This window comes from Martes martes (assembly GCF_963455335.1).
Source record: "Martes martes genome assembly, chromosome: 10".
In the NCBI taxonomy this organism is placed as follows: Eukaryota; Metazoa; Chordata; class Mammalia; order Carnivora; family Mustelidae; genus Martes; species Martes martes.
In genome coordinates this window covers 77,645,614-77,665,290 of record NC_137898.1, presented here as the reverse complement: position 1 = coordinate 77,665,290, position 19,677 = coordinate 77,645,614, and the positions used below count along the sequence as shown (strand labels likewise).

At 41.7% G+C, this 19,677-nt stretch overlaps 1 protein-coding gene across 1 annotated transcript in view; it reads right to left on the bottom strand.

The window, feature by feature from the left end:
• The window catches only part of HEPHL1 (hephaestin like 1), a 94,443-nt gene that overhangs the window by 38,605 nt on the left and 36,161 nt on the right, over positions 1-19,677 (bottom strand). Inside the window, exons 10-13 of the mRNA XM_080816833.1 lie at positions 15,677-15,827; positions 12,335-12,547; positions 6,630-6,843; positions 1,375-1,514 (exon numbers count right to left, since the gene is read on the bottom strand). Of these exons, the coding sequence (XP_080672959.1) occupies positions 1,375-1,514; positions 6,630-6,843; positions 12,335-12,547; positions 15,677-15,827 (718 nt within the window). The remainder of the gene's footprint in view (positions 1-1,374; positions 1,515-6,629; positions 6,844-12,334; positions 12,548-15,676; positions 15,828-19,677) is intronic.

Genomic DNA, 19,677 nt, shown 5'->3' with positions numbered 1-19,677 from the left:
TTGGACTATTTTTATCTTTGGGAGAAAATATTTAGTATGAATCAGGAAAGATCTGAAAAAAAATGCTATTTTGTTTTTCATGCCAAAGCTAGAGAAGAATGCATGTTTTTTAAACTGCAAAGTTGGGTATAGTTCCAGAGAGGGGAAACTGTATGCATGTATTAAAATCAGTATTTGTCATTAATTACTGCTTTCATTCCACATGGCCTGCTGTACTGGCAAGAGTGAATGTCTTCTGATTTGAGATCTGATAGGTCACCAGGAGCATAAAGAACAAAGGGCTGCCTGCCCTGTGCCCTTTGGAACTTCAGGGGCACAGGCCTGTCCCTGAGCTGCAGAAAATGAGCGGCTGGGCCTCATGCTCTTCTGGGGGAAGCACTGCTGGGCTTGCCCCTGATGGTGTCACTGCTTTGTGTCATTTTACTGAGCAGACCCAAACTCAGACTTTCTGAGAGGCAACCCACTCTTGTTGGCAGGACCAGTGAGCTTGTTTCCTGGAGCTCATTCGACATGCACAGCTCCAAGGAAGAAATGTTATCATTGTAGCTGACTCTTCAGTGTCACAAACAAGCTTGCATGCCAATGTTAATAGACAGGGTGTAGGAAAGATGGGTGGGGCATGTAATAATTTATCAAGCTAGCTATCTCGGTGCCTTTTTTTAAATATTAAGAAGTACTATGTAAAGCCATACTATTTATATAAGTCACCTTGTGCATTTAAAAATGAGAACAGAAAAAAAAGGGAGACTGGATTTCAGAAAGTCATCTAGATTAGCCCTCAGCCTAAAGATCTCATCTTTGTGATGGGGTCAGGTTTGGTGACTCCCAGGTGAAAGCAGGGAAGGAGAACTGGAAGAGCTTATCTGATCACCAGGTCAGGCAGCCCAGGATTTCAGACAGGCCCAGGAGTTCCTGAGAAGGCCAAGTTCAGGGCCTTCTGAGCTCAAACCAGGCCTTCCACCCTTAGCGCTCCTCTCATGTAAGGGGTTTCTCTTTGGGTTGAATTATTTTTATGGTGTATTCTTATGGCTCTGTGCACGGAGAATCCAGGACCTTGAAGAAATTATGCAAATACTCTGCCTGCTCTTCTGAGGCATCAAATTATTCCAAGTTAAAATGTCCTGGCTTAGCAGAGGGGTGAGAAAGGGGCTTGAGGGCGACAGATGTTGGTTAGACAACCCTGGTGATATGGATGGCTGTTTGCGTGTTATCTGGTCATCTGGTTGACTATTCTTTGAATGAGTGTGCTCCCTGACAATGGGAAGACAGGAAGATGTCGCGCTTGGATCAATGCAGTCAGGCTGCTCTGTCCCTGCTGTGCCTTCTCAGGCCACTCTTGGGGCTGGCAGTGCACGCCTGCAATCTATGCCATACCCAGGAGTTCCAGGTGTTTCTCTCGTGGTGGTCGGGCTTTGATCTCCACAAATTCTCCATCAGTGTATTCTCTGTAAACCACTTTCCTGTACTGAGAGCCAATCCAGTTTTCAGTGTGGTTCATAAATATATCTCCATGTCTGTAAAGTAGAAACATCCGAAATTAAAGTTGCCAGGAGGTAGAAAACCCTTGAGTGCTTCTGAGTGACTCAGGGGTACTCTGGAGCAGGGTTTCCCAAACCCAGCTGCCATCAGGATCTCCCTGTGGAGTTTGACTTTTGCACCAGGCTCTCTGGAAGTGGGGCCAGGGATCTGCACTTGAAAGCACCTCAGGGGGTTTTGATAGGAGTAGGCCAGCACTGGCCCTGGTCTTATTTCTTGCGAACCATCGAACCATCGTTGCAAAGCCCTGCTGGTTGCTCCATGGGGCCAACCTTAGTTAGAGACTCCCATAAGATGGCACGTTGCTTTTTGGGACTAACTAACCTCACACACACACACATGCTTGTACACATGTGCACACTCACACTCTATCACCCTGAATTCCTTCAGATTTCATGTGTATCACTCTGCACTGTGTTCTACTTTTCCACTTTAAAGACCTCAAGCCAGACTCTGGGTTGTATATTGTGCATATACACACATACAAATATAGGCATAGTTGATTCTTGTTATTCACAGGAATCGTATTCTAGAAAGTGACCTCAAACACTGAGATAATGAATGCTGAACCGTGGCTCCTAGAGGAAATCCCAGGTTAGGTTTTGTAGGTGTTCACAAAGAATGTCCCTAAGAGATGCCATTTTGGCGTGTGGATTATTTTAAGCTGAAAACAATCAAAACCCAAAAGGTCCTGGGGAAAAACTTTGACCTTCCCCCTAACTGCCTATGAGTATTTAGGTAGAGGACCCAATCCCATTATAACTACATTATAATATGAATTAGGGGTGGGAGACAGTGAGGAATTTAGCAAAGTCTGTTTGTTAAAATTCTCTCTGTCTCCTTGTTTCTGAGTTGCCCAGCCAACATTTGTTTACCTAACATTTACTCTTTCATCTTCTTATGAATTGCTCTCCTTTTCTTTGAAGTCCTAGACTCCTTCCCCCTTCTCCTTATATATCGAGTTTTGCCTGTCTTTGGAATCTCTCATGTTTATGTGGATTCTCCCTGTGTACGTAAATTTGATTTTTTCATGTCAATTTAATTCTTTGACCAGCCAAAAGAATCTGAAGGGTAGAGGAAAAGCCACCTCCCCAACCTTCCAAAAAAAAGCCAACAACCCAGTTTCTTCAAACCTCTTGTCACAATATTTTCATTGGCTGATTAATAAATATCCTTATTTTATGTGTGTTGCTGTTTAAAGACATCTTATTCAGGGACGCCTGGGTGGCTCAGTGGGTTAAGCCTCTGCCTTCAGCTCAGGTCATGATCTCAGGGTCCTGGGATCAAGCCCCACATCAGGCTCTCTGCTCAGAAGGGAGCCTGTCTCCCCCCTTCTCTCTCTGCCTGCCTCTCTGCCTACTTGTGATCTCTATCAAATAAATAAAATCTTAAAAAAAAATAAAGACATCTTATTCATTATGTATTGCTGATACATTGACTTTAAACTCATGGCCAATAGCACTGTAACTCCTGCCTGAATAAAGCTTATCTAACACACATTTCCACTGTAAGGCACATCACAGCCTTTTCATACTTGAGAACACTAGGCAGTGCTACTCTGGGGGGCCATTTTAAACAGCTAAGTCACCCAAAAAAGCGCACACACACAAAAGTAGCACTAAAGGGACCACAAAGAGGATGTCTGTTTACACTGAAAGTTGAAACAAGAAGGCAGAGGGATGCCTCGTTTGTCTGACCTCAGCTGGGAATGCGTGCATCGGGTGACGCAAATCCTTTGCTGCTTTATACATCCCTGTAAATGACCCCAAAAGCACCGCAAAAATTGATTTTGGCATTACAAACAAATTTCAGCAAGAAGGCAAATTCACAAACATGGAGTCTGCAATAGTGAGGGTCAACTATGTATTTAAGCCACCACCAAGATAGATGGTCACAAGCGATGGGGAAAAAAAAACCTATCAGTTTTACCTATAAAACATGGTATGTCCCTTACCCTCCCTTAAAGTACCTGCACTCCAACCTAAGCCACCTACCTCACTTACCTGTGTGAACTGGGTTGTTCCCGGTCATTCTACGTGCTTCCCACACTCCTCCCTTCCCTCGATCCTCTACACTATAGGCAGAGTGATCCTAACCTATACATTCAACCAAGTGAGTCCTTGTGGAAAACCTGTTGTTGGCTTCCCACTGCCCAGTTCCCCAAATTCCTCACAACCCTTCACTATCTGCCTCCGCCAACCTCCCAAGCCTCCTTTCCCCTCACTGGCACCCACACGCTCTATGTTTTGGCCATTCTGAACATTCTCTCTCAAGCTCCACGTGTGCTTCCCACCTCTAGGCCTTCCAAGTGTTAGTCCCTGGGCCAAGAACACGTTTGCCACCTCTTCAACTAGCCTATTCAAGTCCCAGGACGAAGACTGCTTCCTCAAAGAAGCTCTCCCAGGCCACCTGCTTTCTCCCTAGCTCTCCCCGACACAGGACCATGCACACGTGCTGTGGGCTCCCTCTGTGCCCAGCACTTCGCCTCTCAGTGATGACCTCGCTCAGTATGCTTGGTCTCAGGTCTTCCCCATGAACCATGAATTCTGTGTGGGAAAGAAACTCGCCTGTCCTTGTTAGCACCATTTGCCAACACTGGGTACAGTGCCTCGCATACAGTAAATGCTTAACAAACAAACACATGGACGTCTTCAATCTGGACCACCTTCTTTCCAAGGGAAGAGAATTTTTCTTCTACTTTAATTTTCCGAGAGTCCTAGTAACATTGCAGGAGTGACCCAGATGCCTGTGGAGCCATGCTTTACTGTTTGTCAGCTTTCCTGGTCTGCAAAGTGGGGTGATGACAATGCATTGGCCTCCCAGGACAGGTGTCGGGAGCCTGTGGGTTAAGATCTGTAAAGACCTGCACCAGACACACACTGAGCACCATGTAAGCGCTTGCTCATCTGCTGTCTTGTTGGGATGTCAGCTGAGATGCTGGGCTGAGGCTGACCAAGGGGGTCAAGGACATTGTGAGGGTCACTAGGAGATAGGACTTGTAAAAACCCTAGCAAAATGCCTGGCACATGGTGGGCACTCCATACATGGCCGTTATTGTCTGAAATCTCAAGCTGATGAAATTAAATGTTATCAGTCCACAAGTTCAGGAGTCCGAGGAATACAGCTTTATTTCCCTAGAGCAACTCTGTCTCAGATTTTGAATTCTCTCCCGCAGCACAAACCCTGGCATTGTGCTGATGGGTCCGCTGGTTGCTTTTCTGGGATCCCAAGGCCTTCTCAGTGTGTTCTGAGAAAGCTCTTAGGGAAAACTATCTGGGTCCCCAAGGTGAGGCAGAGAGTCTGTGCGAACCAGGATGAAGGAATGTCAGGTGGTGTGGAAACCAGATGTGCTTCCTCCCAAGGCTTTGGCTCAAAGGCAGAGGCATAAGGGTTGGGGGGCAGAAGGGGGATTTGTCCCTGGGCTCCCAGCTGCAGAGGTGCCCCAGATGTGCCTCTAGGAGGCCCGGTCATCTCCATCTGTACTGTTATTCTCTATGGATCCACTGTACTTTGAATATGTGAACAGGCTCTCATTTCCCTTTGTTTTCATTTATTTATGGGCAATATTCTGAGTGGCAGGGCAGAGGGCAAACACAGCCAGCAACCTCTATCTCTCTATGTCTCCTGGGAGACAATCCCAGAAGACTGAGGCTGCTGCCTCCTGCCAGTCCAGAGAGCAGGTGGTCGGAAAACCGAAATTACCCTAAGTTTCGAGAAAATCATGATGGCTATGTCTCTTACACTCTCATGGGCTAAGAATATACATACCACAAAGTTGTTATGCCATTATTTCTTTAGTTCTAGCAACCTTTTAGTAAACATCATCATTTTAGAAAAGGCTGGATCACTCCTCGTTTCATTTTCCACTGCCCCAGCATCAGTCAGGAGCTGGTATCGGCAACACTGGTTTTGCAAGACAGGAGCGTCTGGTTTAATAAATGGGTTGGTGAGTTATGGGAACAAATTTTAAATCGTCCTGTCCCTGAGGCAAATCTTTTTAGAAGGGAAGAGTCATTTCATTTCTTCATTTATCCGTAAGGTGGCGCTGTTCTACTCTCTTTTCCAGGAGTCTATACCCTCAAAACAGGTCAACAAGTAAGAACAGGAAAAAAGACGGGTTAAGATCGGAACAGCTGGGTATAGAGGATTTGTGTGTGGCATGGCAAAAAAGAATTAGTGGGGCCAGGGGGGCGGGGAGCTGATAATACAGAACAAAGAGGAACAAATACATGCAAATTAACATGGCTTGGTGGTGAGAACAAAGATCTGTCCTTCAAAAGGTCTATGTTCAATTCCGGGGCCCATGACTAGCGGTTAGCCTTAACCTTCTGCACTGAATCTCCTGGTCTGTATATGGGGCAGGAAATACCCAAGCAGCAGGTTGTTTCTGAGTGGAGCGTATGAACTTGGGGGAGGAGGTCTACAGGTCCAAGCTGGCAGATGCCTCTATACCCTGTTTGACTCTACCCCAGTGCACATGGGTGGGAGGGGAAGTGTGTGCAGGGGACCAGAGCTCACACACCCACTCCATGCTCCAGCCCTGCAGACACTTTGGTGTTAGTGCTGGCTTACAGTACTCTCCCAGGAGGGTCAGTTTTGGGAACTCTCTGGGTACAGCCTGCTCATCTTAATTTGGGGATCTTTGCCAAGGCAATGCCTCCTACCTGCTCCTAGGCTGTTCCCCATCCCATGAAGGCGGTCAATCTACCCACCCGCTCACCTCGCCTCTGCCTCCTTCTGTACCATTTTGTCTTCACAGTCCCCCTGTCACTGGGATCTGCCTCTTTCCCTAACCCTCTCAAGCTCGGCGCTCACTCAAAAGCACACACATGCTTGGGACAGCCACACTTGCAACCAGCCACTGCGAGAAGGGGATGCCCTGAGCCTGTGGGGTATGCCCCCAAATGACTTCAGACGCCCCTCCCGGGAGGCAGACTGGCAGCTTGCCTCCTCTTTTGTGCTCACAATAACAGCCTCTGTCCACCAGAGTTGTGCAGACAAAACCAGGGCAATATTAGGTGTCCCCACTTGAGAAACATCTACGGAGCATGTGCAACCCCACCCAAGAGACTTGGCGGCTTCGCCCGTGGTACCTTTCCCCTCCTGCGTCCAAGTGCTGCTTTTCGAACTCCCAGTTTTTGTTAGGGGCATAATCCCATTCTACCTCTTCAGCGGCGATGTAAAAGGTTCTTATCATCCCGTATGGCTGCTCTGAAGGGTCCTTGTTGCCACAGCTGTTGACCTCATAGATCTGATTCATGCCTCTCACGAAGTGGTGCATGGTGGAACAAAATAGCCTGAAAATACCTGAAACAGAAATGGCTTGGCGTTGTGCAGGGGACTAGACTGTTCCAGTTGTGACTTTGGTCTGCTAGCGATCTACAACATTCCGTTCCCCAAGAAAATAACTTGTAAGACGGATCTTTAAAATACCAATTTTATGGGACGCCTGGGTGGCTCAGTTGGTTAAGCAGCTGCCTTCGGCTCAGGCCATGATCCCAGCGTCCTGGGATCGAGTCCCACATCGGGCTCCTTGCTCGGCAGGGAGCCTGCTTCTCCCTCTGCCTGCCACTCTGTCTGCTTGTGCTCACTCTCGCTCCTCTCTCTCTCTCTGACAAATAAATAAATAAATAAATCTTTAAAAAAAAAAAAAATAAAATAAAATACCAATTTTATATTGTATTTTCCAGCCAGACTCCAAGGGAAATAAGTCACTGTGAATATATTTACTTACCGGGGGGTGGGGTGGGAAATACCATCTGAAATTCATCTGGAATTGAAAATGAAAACTTGCAAGGTTGCTACCAAGAAATAATTTCTCTGGGTCTTCCCTACTGTACACACCTGTTAGAAGAGAGTTGCTCCTGGAAAGTCACCAATAGGTATGATTATCTTAGCCCAGCCCAGTTTAAAATGAACTAATTACCTGTAGGATTAATATTCTAAATTAAATTAGGGCACATTTCTGAAATCATGTATTTTGCCCTAAAGGATTTCATAAACTATATACAGTGAAATACACATGTAAAATGTTACTATTAAATTATTATTATTGCTGGGCGCCTGGGTGGCTCAGTGGGTTAGGGCCTCTGCCTTTGGCTCGGGTCATGATCCCAGGGTCCTGGGATCGAGGCCCGTATCGGGCTCTCTGCTCGGCAGGGAGCCTGCTTCCCTTCCTCCCTCTCTCCCTGCCTCTGCCTACTTTTAATCTCTGTCTGTCAAATAAATAAATAAAATCTTTTTTAAAAATTATTATTATTGCCATTATTATTATTCATTAATCCTTTGAACAAAGGAGGTTCTCATTACCGTGGTAGGTCAACATTATGCCAAGTGTAAAAAAAAGAAAATCAACTAGATTTTCCCTACATAATGCCTACAATCATGTCTGAGAATTACGTAATTTTATAAACTGATTCAATTTTCTAGATTGGCATCAGGTAGATATATCTTAATGGAACCCCCATAAAATTATATAAAACAAAATTATTGGAAGATATTAACTGTCAGTGGAGTTATTGGATCAATGAATCTTCCCTTCCTTTCATAGAGACTCTGTTCTTAGAGGCAAGGGATCAGTGATTAGTCTCATTACCAATGTCCAACGCACAGTGATAGCTTTTATCATGCTGTACATATCAAAGTATTGCAGTTTACCCCTTGAGAATGAGAAGAACCCATTGTTTCAGTGGGTGCTCTAGCCCCCTCAGCACTAAGCAGGACCCTCATGAGGAAGGGTCTTTGTGAAACCAGAAGACGCTCCGAAGGCAGACATTGGAAGAGCTCCCATTTAGCAGCAATGTCCGCAATTGCCAAACTGTGGAAAGAGCCAAGATGCCCTTCAAGGACGAGTGGATAAAGAAGATATGGTCCATATATACTATGGAGTATAATGTCTCCATCAGAAAGGACGAATACCCAACTTTTGTATCAACATGGACAGGACTGGAAGAGATTATGCTGAGTGAAATAAGTCAAGCAGAGAGAGTCAATTACCATATGGTTTACTTACTTGTGGAGCATAAGGAATAACACAGAGGACACTGAGAGATGGAGAGGAGAAATAAGATGGGGGAAATCGGAGGGGAAGAAAAACCATGAGAGACTGTGGACTCTGAGAAACAAACTGAGGGTTTTAGAGGGGAGAAGGGTGAGGGGTTGGGTGAGCCTGGTGGTGGGTATTATGGAGGGCACGTAATGCATGGAGCACTGGGTGTGGTGCATAAACAATGAATCTTGGAACATTGAAAAAATTTAAAAAGGTCACATAAATAAACAAACAAATAAATAAATAAATAAAAAGGAAGAGCTCCCACTGGGTGTGTTGTTTGCCAGAAAGCCCATTATTCACATGTTCTTCGCTAGCCAAGGAATTATCTTCTCTAAGAACAAAGAGGAGTTTAAGGCTTTGTGGTGACAGCTTCACAGATGTATACTTACTTCCAAACTCATCAATTTGTTCTTTTTTTAGATGCATAAATAGCTGTTTGTTTTTTCCTATTATTTTATTTTTTTTTCATCCCCGCTGGTAACCACCATTTTGTTCTCTGTAGTTAAGGGTTGATTTCTTGGTTTGTCTCTTTCTCTCCTTCCCTTTTATCCTTTGCTCCTTTGTTTTGTTTCTTATATTCCACATATGAGTGAAAGCATATGGTATCTGTCTTTTTCTGACTTATTTCACTTCTCTATAACTCTGTCCATGTTGTTGCCAGTGGCAAGATTTCATTCTTTTTATGGCTGAATAATATTCCATTGTATATATTACCACATCCTCCTTAACCATATTTGGGCTTCTTCCATAGTTTGGCTATTGTAAACAATGCTGCTATAAATATAGGGGAGAATGTATCCCTTTGAATTAGTGTTTTTGTATTTGGGGTTAATTCCCAGTAGTGTGATTCCTGGATCTTAGGGTAGTTCTATTTTTAATTTTCTGAAGAAGTTCCATACTGTTTTCCACAGTGGCTGTACCAGTTTGCATTCCCACCAACAGCGCATGAGGGTTCCTTTTTCTCCATATCTTTGACAATACTTCTTGTTTCTTATGTTTTTTATTTTAGCCATTCTGACAGGTATGACAGGTACAATTACTCATTGCAATTTTGATTTGCAAACCCTAAGACTCCTCCAAAAAACTATGTGAACTGATAAATGAATTCAGTAATGTACCAAATCAATGTACAGAAATTTGTTGCATTCCTATACACTAACAATAAAGCAGCAGAAAGGGAAATTAAGAAAACAATCCCATTTACAAATGCACCAAAACCAGTAAACTATCTAGGAATAAACTTAATCAAAGAGGTGAAAGATTTGTACTCTGAAAACTATAAAACACTGATAAAAGAAATTCAAGATAACACAAGAAAGAGAAAGACATTCCATGCTTATGGGTTAGAAAAACAAATATCATTAAGAGGTCTATACCACCCAATGCAAGCTACAGATTTAATACAATCTTTATCAAAATACCAATGGTATTTTTCACAGAACTGGTACAAACAATCCTAAAATTTATATGAAACCACAAACACTCAGAAAGCCAAGGCAATCTTGAAAAAGAAAAAAATTGGAGGTATCTCAATTCCAGATTTCAAGTTACATAACAAAGCCTTAGTAATCAAAACAGGATGGTGCTAGCATAAAAATAGACACAGAGATCAATGGAACATAGTACAAAACCCAGATATTAACCCACAACCGTATGGTCAATCAATCTTCAAGAAAGTAAGAATGACTATGCAATGAGAAAAGATAGTCTCTTCCACAAATAATGTTACAAAAACTAGACAGCAACATGCAAAAGAATGAAACTGGACTACTTTCTTACACCGTACAGAAAATAAACTCACAATGCATTAAAGACCTACATGTGGGACCTGATCCCATAAAAATCCTTGAAGAGAGCACTGATAGTAACTCTCTGCATCAGCCATAGCAACATTTTTCTAGATATGTCTCCTGAGGCAAGAGAAACAAAAGCAAAAATAAACTACCGGACTACATCAAAATAAAAGTTTTCTGCACAGTGAAGAAAACAGTAAAACTAAAAGGCAACCTATTGAATGGGAGAGGATATTTGCAAATGACATATCCAATAAAGGATTAGTATCTAAAATATATAAAGAAATGATACAACTCAATATCTCCCAAACACATAATCCAATTAAAGAATGGGCAGAACACATGAACAGACATTTCTCCAAAGAAGACATATATGGCCAGCAGGCACCTGAAAAGATGTTCAACATCACTCATTGATTTGTATATATTAAATACCTATAGGTTTTTGTGTATCAGTCATATCTCAATAAAGTGGTTAAAAAACAAGAACAAAGGAAAAATATTTGAGTTGCAGCCTAGGGTCTACTCATATTTGGGGCACTATTTTTGGTCTGTAGATATGGGATAGGAATTGGTGAAATGACCAAGCTATTAAGCAGTTGCAGATTTCTACTCACTACCAGATTTAAACTGGAAAACTTTGTCATAAGCTCTTTATAACCTTGGAGGGCACATGTGTAATACGCAAGGCACTGGAATAATTAACCAAGTCCCTAAAACTATTCCAGCCAGCTGTAGCTTTGAATGCCAGTTTCTATAGATTAAAACCGTTTCCCTTCTCTCCCATCTTTGATCTTGAAGAGCTTATTTTAAAAAATAATTGTGTCCAATCCATCCCTTGGCTTGGGTGATTCATAACTGATTAATTATACTAATGTTTAAAGGTTAAATCCTCAAAGTCTATAAGGGAGGGATTGTGGAGCTCCTAGTTTCAGGCAGCTCTTGGACAAAAGTTTTGAAGCACAAGCCATAAATTTTTAACCAATGACACTGAGGTGCATCGAAACTGCACTTCTAGTGTGAAGTAAGGAAGTAGACATCAATTCATAGAGGACACAGAGTCAGCAAGTACTCATCTTGGGTAGCATATTGGTTTTTTTTTTTTTAGATTTATTTATTTATTTGGGGGGACAGAGGGGAAGAGGGAGAGGGAGAGACACCTCAAGCAGACTCCCTGCTGAGCAGGAGCCCGAAAAGTTCTCAATCTCACAACCCTGAAATCAAGACCAGAGTCAAGATCAAGAGTCAGTTTCTTTTAAAGACTAATGAAAAAGTTGGCTTGGAGAAATATTGTGAGTGCCCATAGCATCTGCTATCTTTATGTTTCATGTGACAGGTAGGATATGTTGCCATATGTTGCCCTGTATCTTTTATAAAAATGCCCTAATTATGTAATTAGCTTGGGAATCTCTAAGAGAAGGTATGAGTGCTGGCACTTCAATGGGCCCTCTACAGACTTCAGACCCAATGTACCCTCCCCTCTGGGGCAACCAAGTGTGTTCAACAGAATGAAAATGGAGAAGTCTCCAAGTTACTTATCAAAAGGCTATTATCAATCTCTAGACAAGGGAAACCAGGTCATGCCCATAACTTGGAAGCATCCAGGGGGCTGTCCATGCCTGGTACATTCTTCAGAGCAGCAAATAAAATGTTTGTGCCTTAAAGAACAAGAAATACCCTTTTTCTTGGGGCCAGATCATTCCCAGGAATGAATCAAGAGCACTCTCCCGGGATTTGCGTGGCAAGGTTGTTTGGAGGACTTGACTTCTGCTTTGTGTCATTCTAGATACATCTCCTCTATTCTTTATATTGTGTGTTTAGAATAAAATAGTTAGGATTGTCCAACTGTAACCAAGGCTATTTGCCTTGAAGTGCCCAAATTCAACAAATTTCTTCTAGAATGTGTGACTGAAGATAGGAATTTGGTCACCGGAGATGATCCTGCCAAGTTTACCTGCATGGTCCGGCTGCATGAAAACCGTGGTGGAGGTATGGGGAAACAGGGCTAGGGTGTCGCGGTGAGTCCCTCGTACGTGGATGGTGTTCCCTTGAAAATAAACTCCATGCATATCTGTGTCGGTGCCCATTCCAATCATATGCCAGGAAACTCTATCTTTTTTGCACATGGTTAGGCCCGGTTGGTTGCCAAACATAAAGCCATTAATAGCTAAATGAAAGGAAAAACATAATCAGAGTCAAATGATCTTGTAGGTACAGAAAACACGCCATTTTAGTTGAGGATTATTAGTGTGTGGTGGCAGTCTGTTCCAGTGCTTAAGTTTAAACTATTTACAGAAGATCCTTACTACCAAAGAGTAGATAAGACTAGAGAAAAGTTACACAGGGAATCAATCCAAATTGGAGACTAAACTGAACAATGAAGATTGAAAATATAGGAAAATTGTGAAAATAGTATATTTAACCATGTATACACAAGGACACAAGTCCTAAGAATCAATAAAAAATAAATCAAGTTTTCTCTGGCATAATTTTTTTCTGACAAAATTGTTTGATAGTGTAATATGATATCCTGCAATTCACATTTTCGTTTGGCAGTTTATGAAAAGCATCATCCTTCTAAATATATTTATGAACTTCATCAATTTCCCCAAAGCCTGCTCTAGAACTCTTGTTATGAAAATCATTTTCTTTTGAGGTTCTTATCCTATTATCTCCTTTAAGTGTCCCTTTTTTCTCACCTTGCTAATTCATTTCATTTTGTTTTTCATTTCATCTGCCAACAGATTTGCATTTGATTCCAAGAGTTGCCAGACATCCCTTTACTGATTTTTGGATCCTGCACCATTGGAAAAATTCACAATTGATTGGTATTGAACTTGCATGTCTGGTCAGAGGCGAGAGATTTTTTTTTGCAGGGGAGTGGGAGTTGAGTTTATAAGAGGCTAGTCTTTGAGAAAATACTTTTACCTTTTGAATACTTTCATTTCCCTACCTCAATAAAATAAAGGGCCTTTGAATAACGATGACTTAGGTCATGAAGACCTTCTGTATCTCCCACAATGAGAATTGTTTTCCTCTTTTATATCAGCTACAGTCCACGGATAGTGACTACCTGGAGAAACATCTTGAAAAGAATTTAGAAACCACATTCCAACTCTGTGAGGTATGAATATATTAACTGAATAGCACTTTTTGAGGGGAGATTACATGTAATTATGTCTCACGCTTGATGTCCCTGAGAGAGATCAAGATTCTATCCCCACCCTACTCGTTATTAATGTCCATAGTAGGAAAGAACAACTATCACATTTATGAGTGCTCTTCGTTTATAGTCCCATTATTAGAAAAAATTACTTTTTATTTCTGTGTCTCTTTTTATTTCTGTGTCTGCAGAACCAGTGATACTTGGTAATTTTACTGGAATGTCTGGGATTATTAATAGAAAGTCTAAGAAGCCTGGAGGCTTCTGAGAAGAACATCGCCTTTTCTGAAAAAAAAATCTTTGGTAATGCTTTTGTAAATAAATTATGTTAATTTTGTCCATTGAATGTTAAAGAGATTTTTGTAATTTGGAGTGCTAATAATTTCAGCCTTGGATGGCTGGTAGAGAATCTTCTCTTGCCTTGGAATTCTAGTTTAAATCCTCTCTTTCCGGAACATCCATTCATACATTCAACAAATACTTTTGTTTTCTATTTTGTTTTTTGTTTTGTTCTAGTACTCTAAACATTTCCTGAAAGAATGATGTCATTGCTGGTTATAGTCTCAGATAAAGGTAGCCAAAGCCCATGAGAAGGTCTGGTAAAGAAGTTACACTGTTCTCTTTTCTTGTGTAGCCTTGTCGCCTAACCCAGTTGATATTTGTTGACTAAACCAAGAACTACTGGAGGCATGGCCCTTTTTTTTGTCATAAAAGACCCCCAAGGACAGCTCACAAGTCACTGAGGATGATCTCGAGGGAAGGAGGTCAACAAACACCTTTGAATATCGACTATATAACAGGTGTAATGCAAAGTACCATCTACCATGTGAGGTACTTTCTCTTTGGTACTGTTGCCATCATTCATCCTTCTACTCCATGCAAGTAAGCCTGGGGATAGAATTCAATTTATAATTAATGTAAAATTTAAATTAAAATACATTGTTTTCTTTGCACTTTCAAGGTGGCATATTCTACATGTCCAATATATGAGAGTGTATTTCACATGGTCAAACCAGGGCAGGGCTGGATGTGACACAGTCCACTGGGGCTTAATGCTTTCTCTTTACAGGCCTGTCTTACAATACATTTCTTTTGCAACTTAGTTTTTCCATGAAGGAATTTCTATGTTTCCTCATTTCCACTTCATTCCACCCTCTCTTTTTTTTGGTTACTAGGAAGGTTGGAAATAAATTTCATTATTCAGGTATAGCAACAATTTTGTAGACGATGGTATTGAAAGTGAGTTACTCAGTGCTTTTCACTGGCCCAAGAAGAGACTGTTGGTGTGGAGCACCCAGGACCATAGGAGTCTGTGAGCTGCCTGCTGTGGGTCACTTGGAACCTTGGACGTTTTTGGACCTCCTTGTGGGGAAGGGAGATTAGGGACTATTTTGTTATTCTCCTGTGATATTTCAAAGGCAATACATAGTTGTTATCCTTGGTCCTAAAATGAGCAATTTGGCACCTGTTCTCTTAGAGTGCTTGCTTCAGGCCCCTTTGTTGAGCACGCCCTCTAGTAGTTGTTTGAGTTTGGACTCTCGCTCATTATTCTATCACCTTAGGTAATGTGCCCAAGACTAATGAGAATCCTGTGTAATTCACAGCAATTACAAGTTGGCTTGCCACTGTTACAACTGATATAAGAGACACAGAGAAGGGGAATTAAGCAATTCCTTCTAAATAAGATCTGGGATAGGAATGGGTAGCGTTTTACAAATTAGCACTTTGGACAGGCCTTCATGTACTTGATAAGAGATGCTTTAATGTTGAATGTTTATCGCTAATGATCGCTTGGATTATCAGACTTAATGATGTGATTACAAACCCAAGGGAGGGCATTTTGTCAGTAATTTTGTACTTTTGTAATGTACTGTGATCTTCACTAGTTCATATTCTGTGTGGCTTTATCTCAAGCTGATGAAGTATTTCGGAAGTATTAATTAAGTTTCACAATATTGCTGGGAGGTAGGGAGGTTTCACCATACCTTCTGAGATGAAGTCAGGAAATAATTGACTCATGACTGAGAACAATATCCAAGAAACCAAAATTAGGATAGTTTAAAACATTCAAAACATTTTCACTTCAAATGCAATTATCCTTTCCCTTATAGAAGGGAAAGTCATGTTTCGTACCATGCATTCGGTTGGACTTCACAAAATCCTTGTCTTCTTTGTCAACACTGAAGGGGCGCCATGTAAACCTCTGAATGTTTTCGTCAAGATACCTGCTCAAGTTCTCATCAAAGACTGTGAATAGTAGGTAAAATTCCTTGTCTATGCCTTTCTACAAGAAGAAAGAAATGAATGTATAAAAAGTACAGCTTGGAGGGAATTGTTCTCTTTACTTCACTTTCAAAGTTAACACCAAGTCAATGAGGACCGACATCAGCCATAGATTTTTTGGCTCATTTTGCAAATCGGAATTCCAAGCATGATTCTGATAAGTTCATTTTATACCCTAAAATTTCATCTTCTTCAATACATCCTTCTCCCTCCCCATTAGACTTGCTAAGAGGAAATAAGTCCTTATTCAGAAGCTTTTCTACACTGTGGGACTCCTGTTTTCGGGCTGGTCATCACCCTTTTATTTTCCATGCCTACGCCTCTCTCTGCAGCTGTCTTCTTGTCCTCACCCCTTGCTGACTCCAGCTACCCTGATCTTTTGTTCTGTGATCGTCCAGCTTCACTCCTGCCTCAGCAACTTTTCATGTGCTGTTCCCATTGCCTAGAAGTTTCTCCCCAGTCTTGCCTGGCTCACTCCTTTACTCTGTTCTGTTCTCTGCACAAATCTCACCTCCTTGAGGACCCTTCCCTGACTACCCCATGTAAAAGAGTCATCTGGCTTCTACCCTGCCTGCAAACTCACCATTCACCCCCATTCTACTCTTCTTCACAGCACTTGTCTCCACAATAATATTTTGTTTATGAATTTATGTTTATGATCATTGTCCCACTGCATTGTAGCTTTTTGAGGGTAGGGACATTTTGGGTTCCTCTCTATGTCCCCAGTTTAAGAAAAAAATGCCTGGAAAAGAAGGCACTCTACATGTTTTTGAGTGAAATAATGAATTCACATAACCCATGAGATTTTGCTAAATTATGTTAACATGAGTTGAAATTGAGGGGACCATGGATTACTTCCCACTGTGTATATTCTTTTTTTTTTTTTTAAGATTTTATTTATTCATCTGACAGAGAGAGATCACAAGTAGGCAGAGAGGCAGGCAGAGAGAGAGGGGGGGAAGCAGGCTCCCTGCTAAGCAGAGAGCCCGGTCCAAGGCTTGATCCCAGGACCCTGAGATCACGACCTGAGCCAAATGCAGAGGCTTCATCCACTGAGCCACCCAGGTGCCCCAGGTCAAATATATTTTTAAAAGAGTATGGAGTTCTAGACAAACCATAAGAGACTCTTAATCTCACAAAATAAACTGAGGATTGCTGGAGGGTGGGGGGTTAGGGATCGGGTGGCTGGGTTATGGACACTGGGGAGGGTGTGTGCTATAGTGAGTGCCGTGAAATGTGTAAGCCTGATGATTCAAAGACCTGTACCCCTGGGGCAAATAATACATTATATGTTAATTTTTTAAAAAAGAGAGTATGGGGTTCTAATGTCATTCTGCTTATCCACTGTGGAAACTGGGGCAAGTGATGTACCCTCTCTAAGTCCTAAATCCCTCATTTGCAAAAGGAGAATAAAAGTAGTCACCACTTCCCTTTTTTTGGTGAAAGTCAAATTAGATAATATAGGTAAAGTACTCAACACAGCATCTGGCAAATCCTAAGTGCTCAATATTAATTGTGATTATTATCTGTGATTGCAACTGTCCATAAAACAAGAAGGAACCACTGAAAGGTGTTGAGTTGAAGAACCTCATCACCTGCAAGTCATTTGGAAGGTACCTGGGTCTATGAGGGTGGGAAATAAACCCATGAAAAGGTTAGAAAGTGGGTGATAGGACCCTGTGTGATAGTTAATTTAATGTGTCAACTTGACTGAGCTGCAATGCCCAAATATTAGGTCAAGCATTACTCTGGGTGTTTCTATGAAGATGTTTTTGGATGAGATTAACTTTTGAATTTGGTAGATGGAATAAAGCAGATTGCTCTCACCAATGTGGGTGGGCTATATCCAATCAGTTGAAGGACTCAATAGAACAAAAAGTCTAACCGTCCCACAGGTAAAAGGGAATTCCTCCTGCCTTTGAAGTGGAACATTGACTTTTTTCTGCCTTCAGACTCAACCTCAAACATAGGTTCTTCCTGGATCTTAACCCTGCTGGACTTTTGTGTCTCCTGGGGTTCTTGCTTGCTGATTCTCTCTGCAGATTCTGAAACTTCTCAGCCTCCATAATAATGTGAGCCAGTTCCTTATGTCTATTTCTGTTTACTTATATGTCCTTATGATTCTGTTTCTCTGGAGAACTTGGATTAATCCACCCTACCACCTGTGCATGGAATGCATCTGAGTGATGGCGAGTGTCCACAGCACAAAGATCTTTTGTGAAGAGTACTTACATCAGTATGATTTAGGATCCCAGAGCAGCAGGGAAACTGGGAGGTCTGAATCATGATCCATCATACAACTTTGAGTGTTGAAATGTGGAAACGGGAAGTGAGTTTTGCAAATAAGATTGTCTTGGAATTTTTAGGGTCTACTTGCAGGCCACACGTTTAATGTTTAAGTGTTTGTAACATGTTTTTTTTCTGCTACCTAAACTTCTTAATATGAATTTGAAGATGGAGTACTTATCTTGTATTTCATTTATTCAACCACAAGTATCAGTTGAGTGTCAACAGTACATCAGACATCATTCTGGGAAATGAAGATAAGACAGACAACTTTCCTGCTCCCTGCTACTTGTATTCTCATTAGAGGAAACATACTAGACACATAAAAAATAAAAAAAGAAAGTGTCCTATGAAAGTGGGGATGTGATAGAGTATGACTTTAACCTGGGTTTCAGGGAAGGAAGGCTTTTCTAAGGAGGTGACATGAAGAGCCACCCATGCAAAGGTCAGGGGAAGGCATTCCAGGCAGAGGGAACCTAGGAAAGAGGCACTAAGCCAAGGATAAGGTTGGCCTATTCAAGGAACAGCAAGGCTTATATGGGTGGAGTAGAAACAGGCATGAGGGAGTAAGGGAGATATATCAAAGAAGGGGTCAGAGGTTGGGCACATAGGTCTAGGCTAAGGAATATAGATTTTTTATTCTAAGTGTGATAGGGAGTCACTAGAGGGTGGGTTGTGTGTGTGTGTGTGTGTGTGTGTGTTAGTGGAGGGTGTTTAACATGGATAATGACTTGATATTATTTGCATTTTAGAAAAGTCACACTTGCTTCCCTGTGAAGAAACAGATCACAGGAGAAACAGGGACATGAAGAGGGGATGATACATGATCTAGATGAGACCTTGGATGAGGCAAAATATATTTTTCTTTTGTTTTGAATGACATTGGGAAGACAGCAAAATTTTCAAGGGTGCTCAGATTTGATAATAGTACTGTATCTAGACTAATTTCCTGACCTGCATAATTATGTTGTATTTAAGTCAGAGAGTGACCTCACTTTTCAGAAACACGCTGAGGAGACAGCAAGTCAATAACCTACCTCAAAGAGGTCCGGGGAAAAAAAACAACTGAAAAATGAAGAGAAAGCTAATAAAGCAAATGAGGTAAAATGTTTATATTTGGGGAATCTGGGTGAAGGATATATGGGGATTCTTCTTGGAGGTTTTTTTTTTTGCAACTTTTTCATGAGTCTGAAATTATTCAAAATAAAAACTATTCAAAATAAGATAGGCATAGATGGCTGGAGAGAAAGAGAGTCGAAGTAGGGAGTCTGATTAAGTGGCCATTGTAGAAGGCATGGGCATTAGCGATGGGCTCTATTAGCACCTGGTTAGATTCTGTGACATCGATTCACCCCTGGGAGAATTTCCTGGAAAAAGATACAAATACATCTTTTTGTGTTCTCGATCTGCCTGATGAGAAGAGACCTAAGCTTTGACCTATTGAAGGCCTGCTTTAGCATGTGTTTCATAAGTACTTTTCATATTGAAAAAAACTTTGGCCAAATGGATTTCTCTCTCAGCCAAGTCCCAGGTGTGGGGTATTTCAGGGTGCTATTAATTTTTCA